The sequence below is a fragment of the Pneumocystis jirovecii genome (assembly GCF_001477535.1).
Source record: "Pneumocystis jirovecii RU7 chromosome Unknown supercont1.16, whole genome shotgun sequence".
NCBI lineage: Eukaryota > Fungi > Ascomycota > Pneumocystomycetes > Pneumocystales > Pneumocystaceae > Pneumocystis > Pneumocystis jirovecii.
The window spans coordinates 106263-126826 of record NW_017264790.1 but is presented as its reverse complement, the minus strand read 5'-3'; the positions used below and the strand labels follow the sequence as shown (position 1 = coordinate 126826).

The 20564-nt window shown below is 27.0% G+C and overlaps 9 protein-coding genes across 9 annotated transcripts; 4 read left to right on the top strand and 5 right to left on the bottom strand.

Annotated features, from left to right (window-relative positions):
* Positions 1-209: 209 nt before the first annotated feature.
* Positions 210-1438, bottom strand: T551_03317 (tRNA pseudouridine(55) synthase; the record flags this gene model as incomplete). Its single annotated transcript, XM_018375580.1, has 6 exons — positions 210-774; positions 819-973; positions 1016-1071; positions 1117-1162; positions 1215-1330; positions 1372-1438. 6 exons carry the CDS (start codon positions 1436-1438, stop codon positions 210-212), a joined length of 1005 nt encoding a protein of 334 aa, XP_018228186.1.
* Positions 1439-2387: 949 nt separating this feature from the next.
* On the bottom strand, positions 2388-3903 carry T551_03316 (uncharacterized protein; the record flags this gene model as incomplete). The annotated part of the gene is made up of 6 exons (XM_018375579.1): positions 2388-2477; positions 2521-2943; positions 2991-3270; positions 3319-3686; positions 3735-3801; positions 3875-3903. 6 exons carry the CDS (start codon positions 3901-3903, stop codon positions 2388-2390), a joined length of 1257 nt encoding a protein of 418 aa, XP_018228185.1.
* A 194-nt stretch (positions 3904-4097) lies between these two features.
* On the top strand, positions 4098-6036 carry T551_03315 (glutamate-tRNA ligase; the record flags this gene model as incomplete). Its single annotated transcript, XM_018375578.1, has 10 exons — positions 4098-4259; positions 4309-4389; positions 4443-4472; positions 4513-4560; positions 4605-4775; positions 4817-5005; positions 5052-5306; positions 5351-5511; positions 5551-5732; positions 5780-6036. 10 exons carry the CDS (start codon positions 4098-4100, stop codon positions 6034-6036), a joined length of 1536 nt encoding a protein of 511 aa, XP_018228184.1.
* Positions 6037-7184: 1148 nt separating this feature from the next.
* On the top strand, positions 7185-8493 carry T551_03314 (uracil-DNA glycosylase; the record flags this gene model as incomplete). Its single annotated transcript, XM_018375577.1, has 6 exons — positions 7185-7375; positions 7423-7519; positions 7543-7594; positions 7637-8046; positions 8090-8336; positions 8372-8493. 6 exons carry the CDS (start codon positions 7185-7187, stop codon positions 8491-8493), a joined length of 1119 nt encoding a protein of 372 aa, XP_018228183.1.
* A 131-nt stretch (positions 8494-8624) lies between these two features.
* T551_03313 (ribosomal RNA large subunit methyltransferase J) lies at positions 8625-11382 on the bottom strand (the record flags this gene model as incomplete). The annotated part of the gene is made up of 9 exons (XM_018375576.1): positions 8625-8686; positions 8728-9219; positions 9267-9730; positions 9771-10087; positions 10135-10497; positions 10545-10689; positions 10736-10841; positions 10883-10998; positions 11045-11382. 9 exons carry the CDS (start codon positions 11380-11382, stop codon positions 8625-8627), a joined length of 2403 nt encoding a protein of 800 aa, XP_018228182.1.
* A 799-nt stretch (positions 11383-12181) lies between these two features.
* Positions 12182-13194, bottom strand: T551_03312 (uncharacterized protein; the record flags this gene model as incomplete). The annotated part of the gene is made up of 3 exons (XM_018375575.1): positions 12182-12265; positions 12911-13030; positions 13081-13194. 3 exons carry the CDS (start codon positions 13192-13194, stop codon positions 12182-12184), a joined length of 318 nt encoding a protein of 105 aa, XP_018228181.1.
* A 490-nt stretch (positions 13195-13684) lies between these two features.
* T551_03311 (type 2C protein phosphatase PTC7) lies at positions 13685-14842 on the top strand (the record flags this gene model as incomplete). The annotated part of the gene is made up of 4 exons (XM_018375574.1): positions 13685-13780; positions 13838-14115; positions 14168-14635; positions 14740-14842. The coding sequence occupies 4 exons, from the start codon at positions 13685-13687 to the stop codon at positions 14840-14842; spliced, it is 945 nt and encodes a 314-aa protein (XP_018228180.1).
* A 535-nt stretch (positions 14843-15377) lies between these two features.
* On the top strand, positions 15378-17461 carry T551_03310 (uncharacterized protein; the record flags this gene model as incomplete). Its single annotated transcript, XM_018375573.1, has 5 exons — positions 15378-15503; positions 15556-15695; positions 15749-16382; positions 16432-17178; positions 17219-17461. The coding sequence occupies 5 exons, from the start codon at positions 15378-15380 to the stop codon at positions 17459-17461; spliced, it is 1890 nt and encodes a 629-aa protein (XP_018228179.1).
* Positions 17462-17623: 162 nt separating this feature from the next.
* Positions 17624-20378, bottom strand: T551_03309 (dolichyl-phosphate-mannose-protein mannosyltransferase; the record flags this gene model as incomplete). The annotated part of the gene is made up of 11 exons (XM_018375572.1): positions 17624-17656; positions 17702-18087; positions 18137-18445; positions 18486-18947; positions 18994-19291; positions 19337-19433; positions 19479-19653; positions 19702-20014; positions 20056-20092; positions 20139-20248; positions 20298-20378. The coding sequence occupies 11 exons, from the start codon at positions 20376-20378 to the stop codon at positions 17624-17626; spliced, it is 2301 nt and encodes a 766-aa protein (XP_018228178.1).
* Between the last annotated feature and the right edge of the window lie 186 nt (positions 20379-20564).

The window sequence follows — 20564 nt, the reverse complement described above, 5'->3', positions numbered from 1 at the left end:
CATCTTAAGTTTATACGAAAGGCTTTATAATTGATTTCGAATTGTCAAACAATCGGTAAATATTTATAAGTTGGAATTTTTTTATACTTGATTAAAAGTAAAAGATATATTAAAAAACAATTTTAAAACTTTTTTATAAATTTTTATTTCTAAAAATACTCTTTTAAATATATTCAATATAATTAATAATATAATTTACTTTTAAAAATTTAAGGATCTAAATTATTTTTTGATGAAATTGCTTTTATAAAATCATTTTCCCATTCTTCATTTTCAAATTTTGACCAATCTATAGTATTTTCATTTAATTTATATTTTCCTTGACGGTATCGAATAAGCTCTACTATATGTGCAGCAGAACCTAAAAACACTCCAAGATCATGAATAAGAGACCGAATATATGTACCAGATGAGACAACTACACGAAATGTTGCCACTGGTGCTTTTTGCTCTAAAGATGTAAAAGCGTTATCTGATAATTCTTGTTTTTTGTTAGTATCAGATAAATTATCTGCAATTTTAATTTGATCATCTTTAAATGAACTAAATTTACTATCTTTTTGGTTTACAGTATTTTGTTCCTTTAAATTACTTTCTAAATCTTCTTCTGCATTATTGTTATCTTTTGGCTCTTTCCATTCGTGATTATGTGTCCATTTTATAATATCAAATGATTCAACAACAACTGGTCGAGGTTTAATCTCTTCCGGAAGCTCAAGTCCTTCTCTTACATATTCATATAAACGCTTTCCTTTCATATGCAAAGCAGAATAACTTATAAAAATATTAAGAAGTTTCAACAACTAAACTACTCTTACATTGGAGGTTTTTGTAATATATTACCTTTAAAATTATCAAGTGCTTTCTCAACAATATCTTTAGTTAAATGAGACCATGGCATTCGTTTTAACACTTTTCCATTAGAGTCGTATGTATCTGTTGAGCATCCAAAAAGTGCAGTTACTTGATATTCCTTTAAGTTATTAAATTATATTTTAAAAAAAAGGTAAATTACTTTAGTACATTGCAAAAACTGTTCAAGATTTTTTGTACCCTTTCCAATACCTATTACTAAAAGAATTAGTGAATACAACAAAATTTAACAGAAAAATGCACCAAGTACCCCACTAGCTAGAGGATCTAAAGTTCCACCATGACCAAGCTAAATTGTATTTTTATTAATAATTATAAGAAAATATTAGAAAAAGAATAACCTTGATTCTTCTACAATCTAATTTCCTTGATTTTCGTTGGCGTTTATGGTGTTGATTTTGTGAAATATTAACAAATTCATGATAAAAGTGAGATTTTCTTAAAATTTTTTCCAATTCTACCAAAATGAATATTATTTTCTTTTTTATTTTAAAATACCTTTCAAAATATGTGTGCAAATCCATCCAGATGGCTTATTAATTGCTATAATACCTTCTTTATTCATACTTATTCATAAAACTTATTTTTAAAATTATTTTTGTAGTTTTTAGGAAAAAAATAAGAATCTAAATATTTGTTTTTTAAATGAAAATTAAAAACAGTTTTAAATAAATATATTATTCATAAAAAATTTTAAATTTTAATGACTTTAAAAATGAACACTAAATCGTTTTATGAACAGTTAATATAACACTAATTTATATAAAAATATAAATTATGAATAAATTACTAATAAAAATAAAACTCTTGTTTTAGTAAAAAACTTAATATAATTTTTTTATATAATTATTTTTATTTCTTTAATATTAGCTTAATTATTTTGCTTATAAAAAGTTTTATTTATTTAAAAACTATTTTTTTATTCCTTTAATTTTTCATAATTCTTGCTTTTCTTCTAAATTTAATTATTTTACAAAATAAAATCCAAGGTTATGTATTTCTTAAAATATTATTACCTATACGTTTTTATTTCTACTCTTTTTTTATAAACAGTAAACGTAAATTTAAAATCTATAAATTATTTTTAACTTGTAATAAAAGATAAAGAATATATAAATATTATAACAATAAATATATTTAATATAATTAAAGTAAATAATAACGTTTGGTTTCTATTCTAACATTTTTAAATTAATAAATTTATTACAATATAAATTATTTTAAAAAAATATAGAAGAGTTAACTACTTGAATTTTAAAATTCGACATTTATATTTATCTTATTTGGATTTTTTAGCAAATATTGTTTTTATATAGTCGACATAAAATACGCATTTTCAAAAACCTCAAAAATAAGGTTGTTAAAATAAAGTTTACATTTAAAACTTTTTAATATTCAAAGGTAACAAAGGAGTATTATCAACATTAATGAACAATTACCAAAGTCAAATATTAAAAATGAATATATTAGTGCAATTATATGCAAAAAAGAAAATATAAAGAATAATTTACATGCTACTGATTATTACATTGTGAAGAATACGACTGCTTTTCGCTAATATCGTTTATTTTTAATTCATTATATTGCGATTCAGCCATTTTAATCTATTTTCAATTAAATTAAAATTTAAATATTAAACAAATTTACATCCTCAATACTTCCGATTTCATATTCTACAGTATCAACATTCCTTAAATCATTATTTTCAATTGGGTTTGGTGGCAATAAAGCTGAAAGACTTTTTAACTGTGTTTTATGAAGAAAACCATCAGGTGGAAACTTAACAACAACTTCAAGATATAAATCACCATGTTCATAATTTTTTAAACGCTTAGGCATCCCTTCTCTTTGTATAATCAATACTTGCCCTGGATACAACACTTTTCCGGGCAAATGAGTTATATAAAGACCTCTACCATCTAAAGTTTCAACAACCACTCTAGAAAATCCACAAAGGGCTTCAGAAAGTGTAATATGCAAATCAGATTTTAAATTACATCCTAACCGTTTAAATCTATCGTGTTTTTTTTGTTTAATAGTAAATACTAAATCACCTGTTTCTACGCCAGGCTACTTTATTAATTCCTCATATATAAACTAGTGAAAAGATGTCATACCTCTTCATCTGCTTCACCATGAAAAATGATTTTCTCTCCATCTTCCATACCTTTAGTTATATTAATTTCATAAATATTTTTTTGTTTAATGGTTTTAATCCCTTTACATTTTTTACATTTATCTTTCTCTTGAATCATATCGCCCACTCCACTGCATTTTTGACATTCTATTTCTTGCTGTATAATCATTCCAGGCTTTATTTGTTTTAATATAATTGTTACACCTTTTCCATCACAGAACACACATTTTTTAAAAAATGAATATGCCTTTTTTCCTGAACTAGTAATAAAAACATATTAATACAAATCAAAAAACATATATATATACCCTTTGCAAGTGGGACATATAATATTACGTGTACCTGCCATTTTAACGTCTTTTCCTTGATAAAGATCCTCTAATGTCACTTCATAATCATAATAAACATCTTTTTTTGTATTTTTGAATGAATTTTCGTGGATAGATTCTTCTGCAAATCCACCATTTATATCCATATTTTCAAACATTTGAGCATAAAGATCATCCATTATAATATTATTACAGTCTTGAACACCATCTAAACCATATGTATCATAAATTTCTCTTGTTTCTGGATCTCTCAAAACATCATATGCATCTTGTACTTCACGAAAACGTATAGACGCATTTTCTCGTTCAGATTCTGACACTTTATCCGGATGATTATGTAATGCAAGCTTCCTAGAATTAAGACATAAAATCTACTACAAATTACAATCATATACCTTATGAAATGCTTTTTTAATATCTGTTTGACTTGCTTCTGGATTTACTCCAAGTATATCATAAAGACTTGTATTTACAACCACTATTTTTTAAAATTAATGACCAATTTAACCAATTCTAATTAACTTACTTTCAATACTTATAATAAAATGTGAAAATTTTATACATTCTGATAAGGTCTTAATAAAAAAACTATTTAAAATTTGTTAATTATTTTTTGTTATCTTGTATTTCGACAATGATAAATATATCTTAAAAATTTCTAAAAAAAGAAATAAAATCTTAAAATAAAGCTTTTATAATAAAAAATTATAAAAAATATCATGATTAAGAGTAAAGAATTAAATATAATTATTAAAAAAATGGACCGAAATTACTCAATCTTGCCAAAAATTAGAACAAGATTTGCACCGTCACCTACTGGACAAATGCACCTAGGATCTTTGAGGACTGCACTATATAATTATCTTTTTGCACAGAAAATGAATGGAGATTTTATTTTACGTATTGAAGATACTGATAAAGTTGTTTATTTTCTTTAAAATATGGTATAGATTCTTACTTTTTAGGAAGACACGAATTGTAAATAAATCTGAAGAAAACATATATAAAATACTTATTTGGGCTGGGCTTAATTGGGATGAAGGACCAATTGTATTATTTATTAATCTCTTTTTATTTTTTTCCATATTAATATAAATCTATAGGTTGGAGGCAAACATTCTCCTTATAATCAAGTAAAAACCATTTATATATATCTTTTTTGCTAATTTTAAGTCACAAAGACTCCATATATATTCAAAATATGCAAACCTTCTTTTAGAGGTACACTTTTATGTATAAATATAGCAATTCTGTAAAACAAATAGTCATGTTACGCATATAGATGTTTTTGTCCTATAAATAGACTTGAAAAGTTAAAAGAAGAATCCAGAACAGAAGGGTTATCAGGAACATATGATAGGAATTGTTTGACTATTAATATATATGAATCGAATGAAAGAGCTATAAGAGGAGACAAATTTGTAGTTCGTTTTAAAGTATGATATAAAGTTATTAATTACCCTATTGATTATATTAGGTCCCTGAAAAATATCCTGTAGTCCATGACCTTGTTTACGGAGATGTTGATTTCTCTGTTTCAACTAATACACAAAAAAAATTTTATGATGATCCAATAATTATAAAATCAGATTCTTTTCCTACATATCATTTTGCAAATGTTATTGACGATCATCTTATGAATATAACACATGTAATTAGAGGAGAGGTAAATATTGCCTTGTAATCATTTTTAAACTTAGTTGTTTATTCAGGAATGGTTACCATCAACCTCAAAACATCTTGCTATTTATCAAGCTTTTGGATGGACACCACCTGTATTTGCCCATGTTTCGTTATTAGTGAACTCCGATGGTTCAAAGTTAAGTAAAAGAAATAATGATACCCACATTCAAAATTATATTAATAAAGGATATTCTTCAAATGCTTTACTAAATTATGTGGCTCTTATTGGATGGTCACCAAGAACGTCTAATGAAGTATTTACTTTACAGGAATTAGTTAACAAAGTATATAAGTATATGGTTAAGATAATAAATTTATTATTATATAGTTTTCACTTAGTAATCTTACTAAAGGAACTAACATAATTATGCCAGAAAAACTAGATTTTCTCAACAAGCAGCATTTACTTCGAAGTACTAAAGATGAAATTGGTGTTGAAAAAATTTTAAAAGAAATTAAGCCTAAAATTATATCTTTATATGAAAAAAAGTATTATTATATTGTTTATATTTTTTTTTATATTTTTAGAGTTTCAAGCAGTAATAATGTAGAATGTTTTTCAGATCAATATATTCATAAAGTCATTATAGCGCTTAGAGAAAAAGTTCAAAATATAAACCAGTTAGTTGAATCAAGTGAATATTTTTTTGTTGAGCCAAACTATTGTGAATATATTTTTAATGAATTTAAATTAATACCAAGTGACTTGGGTGGGTTGTTTTTTAATTATTAGTATAATTATTTTCTAAATTAATAGAACTGAATTCAGAAATAATCAAAAAATTTGAAGAGATTAATATTTGGATTCCTAATGAAATTTCATCTGTTCTTAAAGAAATTACAGTTAATGAAAATATCAAAATAAAAAAATTAATGTTAATATTGCGATTTTGTTGCACAGCATCACTCGTAGGTGCAAATATTATTCAAATTTTACATATTCTAGGTAAAGAAATTGTAATATTAAGAATTAAAAAAGCAATGGAATGGACTAAAAGTATAGATCAAAAATAAATATTATTATCTTTTCAAAATTTTTAATAATAATATCTATTCTAAACTAAACATATATATAATTACAAATCCATAATATATGTTAAATGTCTAAATTTTGTCTTAATATTCCACAAATCTTATTATTACTAACATTAATTTTTATCATTTTGTAAGTATTTTTTCTAAAATAAGGATTTATTATATACATATCATTGATTGTATTGCCCAAAACATTATATTTTTCATAAATATTATATTTTCAATGTAAATGTATAATAATAAAGGTTTAGTGGTTTTTTTTTCTTTTCTAATAATTCTAAAAATTCATTATTTACATCAAATCTAAAAATTTACAAAATACGTATTCTTTATTCTAAGTAAATATCTTAATAATTAAGCTATAAGCAAAAAAATAATAATTATAATAATACAGTATTTGAATAATTATCCAACAAAGTTTATAAAAGCTGAGAATCTAATAATAATTTAAAATAAATACCATTAAAAATAATATAATAGCATTTATAATATTAGAAATTAATTCTTAAAATATATAAATAAAATACATTTATCAAATTCAAGCTACTAAAATCCATACCCATATAAAAATTATATAAACTAATAATATTTTTTGAGTAATTTACTTATTTTATAATATTTTAATAAATTACTATATATTCTAAGCTTCTAAATAAGCATTCAGATAGTTTTTGTGTCTTTAATATAAAGAATAAATAAATCTATTAAAATAATCATAATTTTATTAATTTTTCTTGAAATAAGACTTTTCATCAGAGAATATTAAAAATAAACATATAAGATTCTTCATTTATCCATCGCCTTAATTGGATCCTTTGAATGAGCATAAGTTATAATCTTCAAAAAGTAACAATAAGGATATAAAATATATTAAAATAATGAGTGTTAATCATTTTAACTTAAAAAAAATCAACTTTATTCTTTTATTTACAATTTTTTATTCAAATGATTTTTTTATCGTCTTATATATAAAACTACTCAATAAATTAACATTTAATAAATTATTTTAACAGAAAACTAAAGAAATTATTTATTCATATCTTTAAATTTGTCTCTTAACATTGTGTTTTAGCACATTGATTTTAATATTGTCTTAAAAACAAACATAAATTGTAATTTAGGGCAAAATGAATTTTAAAAAGAGAAAAGAAGAACGTAATCCTTTATCTGAGCAAACAAATACAGAAAAGAGAGCTAAACAGTCATCTATGACATCTTTTTTTCGCTTAAAAAACACCAATCAAACAGCAATTACAACTAAATTTAATAAACAAAGATGGATTGAAGGATTAACAGAAGATCAGAAAGAATTACTTAAGTTTATAAAGATTTAAATCTTTTTATAATTAAATCTTACAATTATAGGCTTGAAATTGAATTTCTGCATGAAAGCTGGTTTAACGTTTTAAAAGATGAATTTACAAAACCATATTTTTTGCAGGAAAGAGATATTATTAAAATAGTATTAATCTTATCTTTAATTAGCTTAAGAATTTTTTAAAACAAGAAAAAAAAACACATACAATTTTTCCTCCAGGTAGTTTAATATTATCTTAAATTATGTACTTAATGTATTAAGAAAAGGATATTTACTCGTGGTCACATTATACACCGTTAAACACAGTTAAAGTTGTAATTCTTGGGCAGGACCCATATCACAATTATAATCAGGCTCATGGGCTCTGTTTCTCAGTACGCCCACCTACACCGCCTCCTCCATCTCTTAAAAATATATTTATTGCTCTTCAAAACGACTATCCATCTTTTAATACTCCAAAAAATGGATTGCTCACGCCATGGGCTAAAAGAGGTGTTCTTCTTTTGAATTCTTCTCTAACTGTACGTGCACATCAAGCAGGGAGTCATGCACAAAAAGGGTGGGAAGAATTCACCAACAAAGTAATTCAAGCTGTACAAAAGAATAGAGTAAATGGAGTAGTATTTCTCGCATGGGGATCGCCTGCTGCCAAAAGAGTTGAAAACGTCGACGTATAATTTTTTTTATATTGAAATATATCTTAAATTTTTATAGAAAAATATTCATCTTGTTTTAAAAAGCGTTCATCCTAGTCCATTATCTGCAAGTAGAGGCTTTTTCAATTGTGGACACTTTAAAAAAACTAACGAATGGCTTTCCAAAAGATATGGTGATGAAGGCGTAATTAATTGGGATTGTCTTAGTACTGATCAAACAGGCTTTTCCGAAATACCTGTATCTCTATTAAATAATCATGCTGATTCAGTAATTACTACGCCTAAAATTCATTCTGATTCTCAAAGTGAAAAAATAAATCAGGAAGAAAAAATAAACCAGGAAGAAAAAAAAACAATATTAGTCTTTCTCAAGAAGAATTAACAGCAATGGAGTCTAGTATTACACTAGAGGAATTAGATGATAACTTATCATCAGATCACTCTAAATCAGATAAAGAGTAGTTTCTTTTATAATCTTATATTCTGTATAAAGAAAATTTCATAAATTGTTTTGAAATTATAAAATTAAATATACACTTTCTTTACAAAACGGGTACTTTATATTTCCATAACATAAAAAATTAAATTAGTGCTTATTTCCTTCGTTTAGCTATACGTTTTGCTGCTCTAAGATCTTTTTTCATTCGAGAGTCAACTATAATAATTAAAAAATATTATTTAAATTATAAATCTTACCAATTTTATACCTTCCTTTAACGCCTTTTGGTCTTCCTTTAATTCCTTTATTTGCACCTTTTGCAAATACTATTTTTGTTTTATCTTTATATTGGGATTTTACAGCTTTTTTTAAAAGTTTGCGAATACTTTCTGATTTCTCTTTTTCACTCATGTCACTAGTTTTAATTATTGAAGTTGTTTTTGCTTGTATTTTCTTTATTCTTTTTACAGCTTTCATCTTTTTACGTATTTTTGCTTCTAATACCTTTTTAATAGGACGTGAATTAATCATTTTCATCTTTTCTCGAATAGCCATAACAGCTTCTTTAGAAACCGGATTATTTCTTTTATTGTGTTTTTTTTCATCATCTAAAAACCATTCCGGAAGATTATCATTATCTTGAAAAGACCATTTATTATAAGCATCGTCAATAATGTCTCTTTTGGATTTTTTTCCAGAAGCTATATTTTGAGCTAATTCCATTGCTTCTGCTGTTATAATATCTATTTCTAATATATGATGTTATTTTTTTAAAAAAAAAAAACATAAAAAAAACCTGATTTTCTCTTATTTTTGTTTTCTTGTACCGAAACAACCTGATTATCTTTTATAATTGTTTCATGTAATAGTTTAGCATTATCATCAGGTATTTTATTTCTCTGTACTTCCGAAGGCAACTTAATTTGATTCTTAACTGTTTTTAATGAGTTATTTTCCGTGCTTTTTTTAACATCAGAATCTTCAAAATTATAGTTATGAATTTTAAAAACATCTTTATCATAAAATAGCTCTGCTTTCCGGCTTAACTCTTGTTTTTCTTTAAGATCTGAATATTCTAAACTTTTCGAAATATTTTCACTATTTTGATCGAACTTATCATTTTCTTCAAAACTAAGACTAGATTCTTCTTCTGACATACAAGCTTCTATATTATTTAATTTAATATCATCATTATCGTTAAGATCAGTATCAGCTTTTGGCTTAAGTTTCTTTTCTTTTTTAGATAGATAATATTCATACCTAAAGTATATTAGAATTATTAAAAATAACGTATATATACATTTGATCAAGCTCTTCTTCTAATTCATCTAACTCATGTTCGCTATCTTCAAATTCTGTACTTATAGATTCTACTGTACTAATGTCATCATTAGAAATCAAATCTATTTTTTCATCTTCAATTTCTAATTTATCTAATCCTTTTGAAGATATTTCAAAAAAAGATTTTTCTCCAAGTATATCAGTCTGTTCTAATCCAATATCCATAGCTTCAATCATCCCTAATTGCATACGTCGAATGCTTTTTTGTTTTAATTCCAACATCCGTCTTTTTTCTCTTTTTTTTCGCATAATTTCTTCATTATTCAACCTCTTTATCTATAATATTTTATTAATAATACTTTTAATATTATAAAAACAAAAACCTCTTCTTCAATTTCTTCTTCTTCATTTAATGGTTCTATTTCAATTTTTTCTAATGAATTATTTTCCTTTTTTTCAACCAAACCTAGTTTTTCCCTAACGAGTATTCTCCACTTAAGCAAACCACGAAAATCCTTCTTTCCAAGAACTCGAAGATCTTGACAACATGCAATAATTTCTTTAGTAGTAATATCAAAATCTTTTATTCCTTTATAATTTTTTAAATCTCTATCATCAAGGCTAATAGCATTTGCAATGCTTAAAACCTCAATTGGATTATTTGATGTTAAAAACTCCTCTGCACTTATAGTTTTATGTTGAATATAATTTCCATCTTCATATCCGTCTCTCTGACGTCTTTTTTTCTTAACAAATTAATATTTAAAAACAAAATTATAGTTCAAATATATACCGATGGATTAAATACTCTCGATTGATGATCTTGTGATGGATTAGGTAGATCCTCAAAGACAAATTTTGGATCAAAAAATTTCGGATCAATTTTATCAGGTGCTTTGTATTCTTGACAAATAACAAAAATTTCAGCAGAGACATCTCTCTCTCATATTATTCTTATGTTAATTTGTTATTTCAATACAATACCTTGAAGCAAGTGGTTTAGTCGCTTCTACTTTTCCAAATAATTGATTTAAAACCCATAATAAATTGTTATAATCTTTTGAGCGAAATAATTTAGTAATAAAAGTGCCTAAAATATTAAATTTTAAACAAAAAATTATTATATAAGACCATTATAAGTCAAAAATTCAGCAACTATCTTTAAAGACATTAAAACAAGTTCTGTTTGAGAATATGCATCATGAAGCCATGATACTCCTACATTGGGTGCACCATCATGAAGAATGCTATCTAAAAGTCGATAAAAATACAATACAAAATTTATAAACATACGTATCTGCCTTCCATGTTTTCAAATAGTGTCGAAGTTTTCCACGACACTTTTCTGTAGTAATATCTTCAACAAATGTTATAACATTTGGAATTGGTTTAATCGGAACCAAATCAACTCCACATATTAAGGATCCAGAAATACAATATTTAGATGCTACTTGAAGCCACCCTCCAGGTGCTGCACATAAATCAATTAAAACTTTTGTTTTTTCCAAAAAATGATACTTTTTATTCAGTTGAATAAGTTTAAATGATGAGCGTGATCTATATCCTTGTTCTTTTGCAAGGTAATACCATTTATCTCCCTGTTTTCTTTGTTTTGCTCTTGATTTACCCATTTAATTTTTTTTAAATTTTAAAGGTCGTTACCTCATAATACTTTGATATCTTAGAAATTAGATAAATTTGTAAAAACAATTTTTTTCAAAAAAAAGAATATATATTCTTATTATTTAATCTAGTTTTGAATAGATAGCCAAAGATATATTCTTAAAATCTTAATAAAATACAAAACATCTAAAAGCCAATATATATTGCTAATAAAGTCATTAGATATTTATTTCTAGTTTCATAAATTTTATTTTGAAACTTCTTTAAAGTTCTTTTGCATTCTAAAAATTGTTATGAATACCATTAAATTATAAGATGCAAAATGATAATGGTTTTTAATATAAATTAAAATAAAATAATATTTATCTACATTAGTAGACTTTTGATTCTAATTTTAAATTTTTTATAAAGTATATAAAGTATTTAAAATAAATAACTAAAAGTTGTATAGAATTCTAACATGTAGTTTTTAAAATTATGTTTTTTCATCTAGAATAGCGAATCCATATATATTTTATTCTCAAAATTTATAAAAAAATATCTTTTGCTACTAAAATAAGACTGAAAATATTTGTCAACTATTTAAAATAATCTTGCCAAAATAAGACCCAAAGAATGATTAGGTTATTAGTTGAATAAAAACAGTATACTATTAAAAATGACACAAAAACCAATTCTAGCTTTTATTAAAACATATGTTTATAATACTACTCTATTTATCATACAGTTTTCATTTAAAACATCAATATATTTTTATAATGATATTTTTTTCTTATCGAAGGATTTCTTAATCCTTTCATATTTATGTCAGCAAGAATAATTTTTTTCATTACTAGTTTCGTCCTGGTATCTTGTATGTTGCTTTTTTCCCTGATTTATGTCATTATCACCCTAGACCACATAATACTCCTATTTTCTTTAAAATTCATTCTCATTTTGCACAAACATTCCTTCAGTCTCCTTTAACCCATAGACTATACACAAACACTAAAAAAGATATTTATAAATATGCATAGGAAATAAAATATAGCTATTTGTTGTCCTTTACTCTGAAAACTATTTTTCACTTCGTTGTTTGAAAAATATATTCAATCCACTATTATTATATAGATACAAACATCTTTCCACATTATGAGGTTTATAAATACGCTTAAACATTGAAATATAGCCCTTCATTATTTTTCATTTAGAAAATCCTTTTTTTCAAAAATACCCTCAACCCCATTATCCTTATATACAATAATATACCTCAAATTTCATAAACATGCCAAACACTGAAACATAATTATTTATCATCTTTATTCTGAAAGTTCATATTTTAAAAATACACATAATTCTGCCTTATTTTTCTTTACTCAAAAATTCAACTTTCAAAAAATACACTCAGTATTCTGTTTCATTCTATTTTTCGAAAAATATACCCAACTACACTACCGCTACACTGCTTTAAATACCCATACACCCACCTTTTGCTGCTTTCTTCTACACTCCGTTTAATTTGACACTCTAACACTCAAAACACTTGCTTCTCAAAACCTTAACTCTCCCCTGTTTCTGATCCCATACACTTCTCCTTATTCTATCGATACAAATCTCGTCCCTGTTGCTACCTTTTTGTGTATTTTTTCCTCCCACATTTACCCTTTCACAGCCATTCTTTTGCAAACCTCAAAATACACACTCTTCACCCTTATTCACTTCCTAACATTTTTCATAGTTATATTTTTGCTAAAATGTCGACTCATAGACTTTCCCTCTTTTTCTTCCCCTTCTTCCGCTAAAAACCTCTCATCAACCTCCCATCCTAAATCTCTCGACATCTCCGATTTAACCCTCATCAACCCCCAACAAAAATACAAAAATACAAAAAAACACAAACTCCTTTTCCCTTCCTTTTTATTACCATTTTTTCTCCTATTTCACTCCATTGTCTCTCTGTATGTTTTTTATATATCTTTTAAAACTTTTTTCTTTCTTTTACACTTCGACCCTCTAACGTTTTTCGATCAACCACCATATTATTTATTCTATATATCTCTATATAAATATTTACATAAATCTTGCACAATATACACCCATTTTGTCTAAATTATACTGTAAATCACATATCTTTTGTCATACAATTCTTCCTCTTGCTGTTCTACTTCCCCTGCAACCCTAGCCCTGGGAATATGAGCGTGGTGCTGCACGGACAAACTCATGTGGAGATATCTTTCTAAGTATTGTATTCCAAATAATATTATAAGAATAAAATGCAAGAACGTGCAGAGCCTCCAAACGTGGGCACAGTGCCAACGGTATGCTTGTGCAATGTCGGTTGGCTGCATCCCTCGCCAGAAGACCGAGGCGGTGCAAACAGTATATGAAGGGGAGGAGCGTTGGGAGGAAGTGGTGGAAGGCAGTGAGGTAGAAAAGCAAAAAAATACGAAAAAACGGGGCAAAAAAGGGTTAATTAGGAAATAGGATGCATTTTTTGTATCAAGGAAGTGGGCAGGAGTAGGAGTAGGGGTTTTTGACGGGGTTGGTGGGTGGGGAGAATCGGGCGTTGATTCGGGGGAGTTTTCGTGGAATATGAGCAGAAAAACAAAAGAGGCGTTTGAAAGGAGAGGAGGAGGAATGACGCCAACAAAGGCTTTGGAAGAGGCATATGAGGGTGTCCAAAGGGATAGAGGTGTTGCAGGAGGCACAACGGCATGTGTGGGACAGATTTGCAGTGGAACAGGGCGTCTTTTGGTTACAAAGTAGGGAAAAGTGTGCAGAGGAAAATAACGGAGAAGACTAATAAAGAGGCAGCTTAGGAGACTCTGGATGTTCAGTTTACCGGGACGGAAGACTTTTTTTTGCATCTAAAACGCAGACACATTTTTTTAACGCACCTTTTCAGCTTTCGAAAGTGCCTGATAGCTTACGAAAAAAGGAAAAATCGTATCTACAGAATAAAGTGAGAGATGCAGATGAATACAACATGTATATGAAGCATGGAGACCTTGTTGTTTTTGCTACAGACGGAGTCTTGGATAATCTGTTTTTTAAAAAAATTGAAAACATTGTAACAGAGACACTTGTTGAAGCAAAAATATGGGTAAAGCAGGGGAAGGAAATTGTTCCGACGAAAGAGAAGATTACAAAAGAGCAACTTTTATCAGGAATGGATATTTCTCGACAACTTGTTACATCGGCTAAAAAGGTGGCATCCGATACAGAGATCGATACGCCGTTTGCTCAGGAGGCGAAAAAACACAATTATTACTATAAAGGAGGGTAAGTTCCACTTCTAAAAATTAGTTGATATGCTTTGTGTATTAGTTGTTGTATAATTTTCTTTTTTTATCTATCCATTTTTCACTTTGCTAACAAATCAATAGAAAACCAGACGATGCAGTAGCCTTAATTTTGCTTGTACTTGAGATGGCACATGTAGCAATACTTCCACCACCTATTCTTTTTTACGTACGTGAATCTAATTGATATTGGAAATATATTTCGAACCAAAGCGACACATTTTTTAAACCGCTATTTTTTAGTCACTTACATTGACCGGTTTCCAGCTTGCCTTTTCCATTTAATATTCATTCAAGTTAGCCTTTCATGGTCGTTTTTATATATATTCAGTTCATCATTTTATTTCCGACTTCATTTGATATCACTTTATCAAACAATATTCTCTCATCTATTCTACTTTTTGTCCGCATCAACTATTACTATACAATAACATCTTGAGCACGATTATGCTGAGTTTTTCTTTGGATCAATAGAAACGTTTTTACTTTTTATTATTTATTTTTTTGTTAAATTGATTTGTTTGTATTGAGAATTTGAAATTTGTATATTCTTTAAACTTTTTTTCAATAAATTCCTTGTTTATTATTACTTTTTACAATCTTTACAAGAATATATTTACAAAATATACTCATTCATTACTATTGAATCGTTCATTAACTAGTGTGCGCCGCTGCAGACGTCATAAGATATTGAAAGCTCACTTTAAAAACTAATCGAAAAGATGGAGCAACGCAGAGCCGAGATTGAGGCAAAACGCAATAAACTTGCAGAATTCCGGCGTCATATTGAAGAACGTCGAGAACAATTTTCACTTTCAAAAACATCAGATGAAACATTGTCATCAACAGTAACAAAGCCATTTAATTATATTGTTTAAACAAACAACTAATTTTTTAAAGAAAAAAACAAGCAATCTTAATAGTCGGAAAGAGATTGATGATTTTGTAACACGCCTTATGGCAAATATGAAAGATATAAGCAAAGAAACAGTTTTGGAAAAAAAAGAGCCAGTAACCATAGAAAAACCATCGAATAAAGTGTATATTATGGATGAATTGATACATTGATGTGGGCTGATCTATTTTTTACCAGAAAATCCGATACCCAAAGTCTTTCAGATACGTTATCTATAGCACCTCTTCTTCACCTTTTTCATATAACACCTTTACAAGCACCATCAAAACCAATCAGCTACGATAAAGAGGTTCAGACATCGTCTGACTGGAGATCTCAAGAAGATAATGAAAATGAGCTTCAAGCTCAACTTGAAGCTCGAGTGAAACAAGCTTTAGAAGAAGTACGTCAAAAAGAAAATTGTGAGAAAGAAGAAAAACAAGAGCCAAAGAAAAAGATTCAAATAATGTCAGATGAACAGAGAAATACAGTGTTAAATTCTCAAGTGTTTCATGATTTTATAGAAAAATCTTCAAAAATAATTGAACGAGCTTTGGACGAAGAATATCATCCAGCTATAGACTATTCTGCAAATTGTGCATTAAATAAAGACAAGAATTCAGAAAAAAAGATTAAAGAGGTTATGCAATTTCAAAATGAGAAATGGACTTCTAAAAAAGTTATTACAGATTTGGATTGGAGTAATCACTTTAGAGAATTGTCTTTAGCTAGTTATTCAAAAAACAAAGGTATTTTTTCTGATTCAGAAGGGCATGTCATGGTTTGGAATTTATATCTTCATGATCGCCCTGAATATATTTTTAATTCTCAGGTTTAATTTTATATCTTTAATCCTAATACATAATCTAATGCCGATCAAGAGTAGTATTTTATCTGCGAGATTTTCACCTTTTCATTCTAACTTAATTGTTGGTGGCTCATATAATGGACAAATTTTTTTATGGGACACAAGAACAACATCTCGTCCGGTTCTTGTAACGCCTTTAACAGGAACAGGCCATTTTCATCCTATTTTTGGTGTTAGAATGGTTGGTACATCTAACGCAAATAATATTATTAGTATGAGTACAGATGGAATTATATGTGCTTGGACGATTGATATGTTAACACAGCCTCAAGAAGTACTTGAACTAACAATGCCTACATCTAAATATGACGATATTTGTTCAACTTGTATAGAAATTCCAGAGTCAGATCCAACCTCTTTTCTTGTAGGTACTGAAGAAGGAACTATCTATTCCGTCAATAGATATGATCATGCAGGTGCTAAAGCAGGCATTGATTCTAGATTGATATATAAGCATCATGTAGCTCCAGTAACATCTATTTCATTCCATTCTCCTAAGGGTCCATTGGATTTAGGTGATCTCGTTTTAAGCTCAAGCTTGGATTGGACTATTAAATTATGGAAAATAAAACCATCATCATCTCTTAGTGTAAATTATTTAAATGATACATCCAATTCAAATTTTGATATACCTGTTATGGAGTTTCATTGTGATGAAATAGTTTGCGATGTTGAGTGGAGTCCAGTTAGACCTGGTATATGGGCATCTGTAAATGGTAGCGGTTCTCTTGAAATTTGGAATTTAGATGCGGATGTGGAGGTAAAAATATTAAGTTTTTTTATTTTCTAAAAAGAGTTAGAAACCAGTTGCTCAAATATTTCCATCAACTACATCTCCTAATAACAGAGCACTAAATAAGTTATCTTGGGAAAGCCATGAAGGAAAAAAAATTGCTGTAGGTGGCTTAGATGGTATTGTTTCTATCATTGATATTGGTGATTTTGGAGGAACAGAAGTTAAGCAAGAAGAATGGATAAATATTAAAAGACTAGTAAATAAAAACAATAATGATAATGATGGAGTCGAATTAGCAAATAATTAATGAAAAATTGATACTATATTTTTTGAATTAAAATGCATATATTTATTCCATTTTGAAGCTAGATTATAAAATGCAATATAAAATTGATATATTTGGGCCATTTATTAAAAATATATATACATTATTTTTATTAATAGAACAAGTCATTGAGAAATAAAATATTTATTCATAACTATCTTCTAAATAAGCATAATCCTATAAATTTGTTAAAAGATATTTGTATGTTAAAATATAAAATACCCAATTAGGAGACCATTTTCTTTCATATAACTGATTCGACGTTAATCCCGGTTTACCATATGTAAGTGGAGAAAAAAATATAAAAGAACCTAAAAGACTACTTATCAAAAGTATAAACATAATTTTGGCTTTTCTTGGTGAATTGAAGTTTTTTAAATTCATATTTGTTTTGTTTTCATTTTTTTTAAAAAAATAAAGAAAAATTATTGATCTATTATTCTTTTCAAACAATAATTGAAATGTAGATCCTGTTAAAAGAGAAGAAGCAATATGTGCTGGAAGATAATGATGTAAAAAGAGCTTTCGACCCATTAAATAAAATGGAAAATAATGAGCTATCCAAAAAAGAAAGAAAAATATAGTATGAGTATAAAACAATTTACGTGCTATTAAACAATTAATATTATACTTGTATAACAATTCCAAAATTTTTACATTCTCTAATCAAAAAAAGGCCTCTTCGTAATAAAATTTGATCTGAAATCACAACTGTCACAAAAATAATTACAAAAGAAATTTCGAACCACCATCCAATTGGATTTCCCAATAAATATATTTGCTGAGCTTGAGAATGATTAGTCCAAAAACTTATACCCCTATTTAATAGTGGCCATTCTATAGGATACGAAGAATAAGGATGTGATGCTTTTAATCTACTATTATGATGAAGCATAGAAAATTGTAGTTCTATGTATTTTTGAAAAAAAGAAAGACTTTTAAGAGTAGAATTCTTAATCACACGACCTACAATAATTAAAATATATTTATTATAATTAAAGCATACTAGTATCATTAAAGTCAACAATTTCGTCAACAATCCATATATTACTCTGTCCTTTTAATTTTTTATTACCATTAACCTCTTGTTGCTTAAAACCCCAATCAGGCAAAGGATCAATATCTGACCACATTGCAACACGTGTCAAATTGTGTATTAACATGAATCTTCCTCCCTTTGTTTTAAGAATAGAGTTATTTGTATGATGCTCAAATTTGATTTGAAATATAGTTTCATTATAACGACTTTTTAAATTCTCAGATATTGTAGTAAATTCTTGATTAGTTGGATATTTGGGTGAAGCCACATCATGTGTTAACAGATAAGTATTTGTTGAAACATGTTTTAGTCTAATATAATCATTATCTAATACAGGACTTCCTAATAATGTTTTATTAGAAGGATAGGCAGGCATAATAATCCAATGATTATTTGAATCATTATGCTTATACCCAGTCACTTGTTGACCTATATATCTTGTATAAGAATTAATATAAATACATATTTATTAAACCTTGAGACGAGATACGACCATCTTCATATCGCAAAGGATACGTGGCTTCATGAGAATGAAGATAAGCATTTGTTTCTTTATGTATTATAGTAATCTTGTCATAATAGTTAACTTGGAATGAACTAGTAGAAAGAACATTGCCTTCAAGAGTTTCCTGAAAGGATGAGGACATAAATTTATCACCTGGTCCTGTTTTTGAAAGAACATTAAAATGGATATAAAACCATAATAAATATAACATAAATGGGAAAAATATAAGACAAAGAGCTCTAGCAAGAAAGTGCATAGTAAAATAATGCTGAAAATTTCAAAATCTACATATTATAATTTTTATAAAACCTACCATAGTATATCCTTTACGAATATCCAAAATATCCCATAATTCTATAAGAACCATTACACCAATTGTAATGTATGTAAATAACCCGACATATTTTGTACTTAATATCTTTAAAAAAATTTAAATTAATTAGTGTAAAAATTACCTGATTGTACACGACAAAAATAAACCTGTTAAAAATAACCACTTCCACCAAGATGCAGAAAATTGACGGTTATTTAAGTTAGAAAAACGAATATAACAATATATCGATGATGTCATTAAAAAAATGAATACTGAATCTAACAAAATGAGTCTAGACTGAGCAACTTGAGCATTATCTATAACAAAAGAGCATTAGTTATATTGGTTTTTAAGAAGAAATGTACCAAAAAGTACAAGAGAAGCAGCAAGAGTTGATGAAAGAAGACTATGACCAGAATCTTTCATAATCAAAAACACCAATGGAACAACCATTGCTCCAGCAAATGCCGGAACACATCGCAAATATACATATGGGACATTGTTTTTAATATAAGAATCTCCAATTTTTTCAAAAAGAAAATGCCCATCATAACCTTTTAGAAAATTAATGTTTTTATCTTTATAAAGAAAATAATAACCAATAATCCATCCAAAAAACGCATATAAAAGTTTAGTGAACGGAGGATGTACATCAAAAAAATAAGATCCTCTCAGATACTACCTAACTATTAGATACAATATATAAAACAAAAAAAAACCAATGATAAAAATTTTCCAAAATGAACTTCATCAAATCTAAAATAAATAAATAATAATCTATATTTATTCAATAAATTCTCACACAACTTCTGAAGGATGCTGAATATAATAGAATCGAGTTAAAATACTTAAAATAAAAATAACTAACAATAAAATATTTTTTGAAGCATTTGATGATTTTTTTGGATATTTCTGATAAAAAATTAAAAAAAAATAACACATTAAACACAATTAAATATACTTCTTTTATTTCTTCAGAATCTTTCGTTATCTCTTGAACTGTTGCCTCTTTTTTTTCACGATTTCTAGAAATTAACTCCATAATAACAATTTATATTTAAAAAATCCTTAAACACAAAAATAGATGAAAATATACTAAAATTGTTTTTTTCTCTTCAGAATGGTTTTTAATTTTGTTTTTAAACTTTCTAAAAATTTTAGAAATTTCCTTCGATCTTCAACTACAAAAAAATATTTAAGAAATCAAAGTTCCTACTAATTGATATAC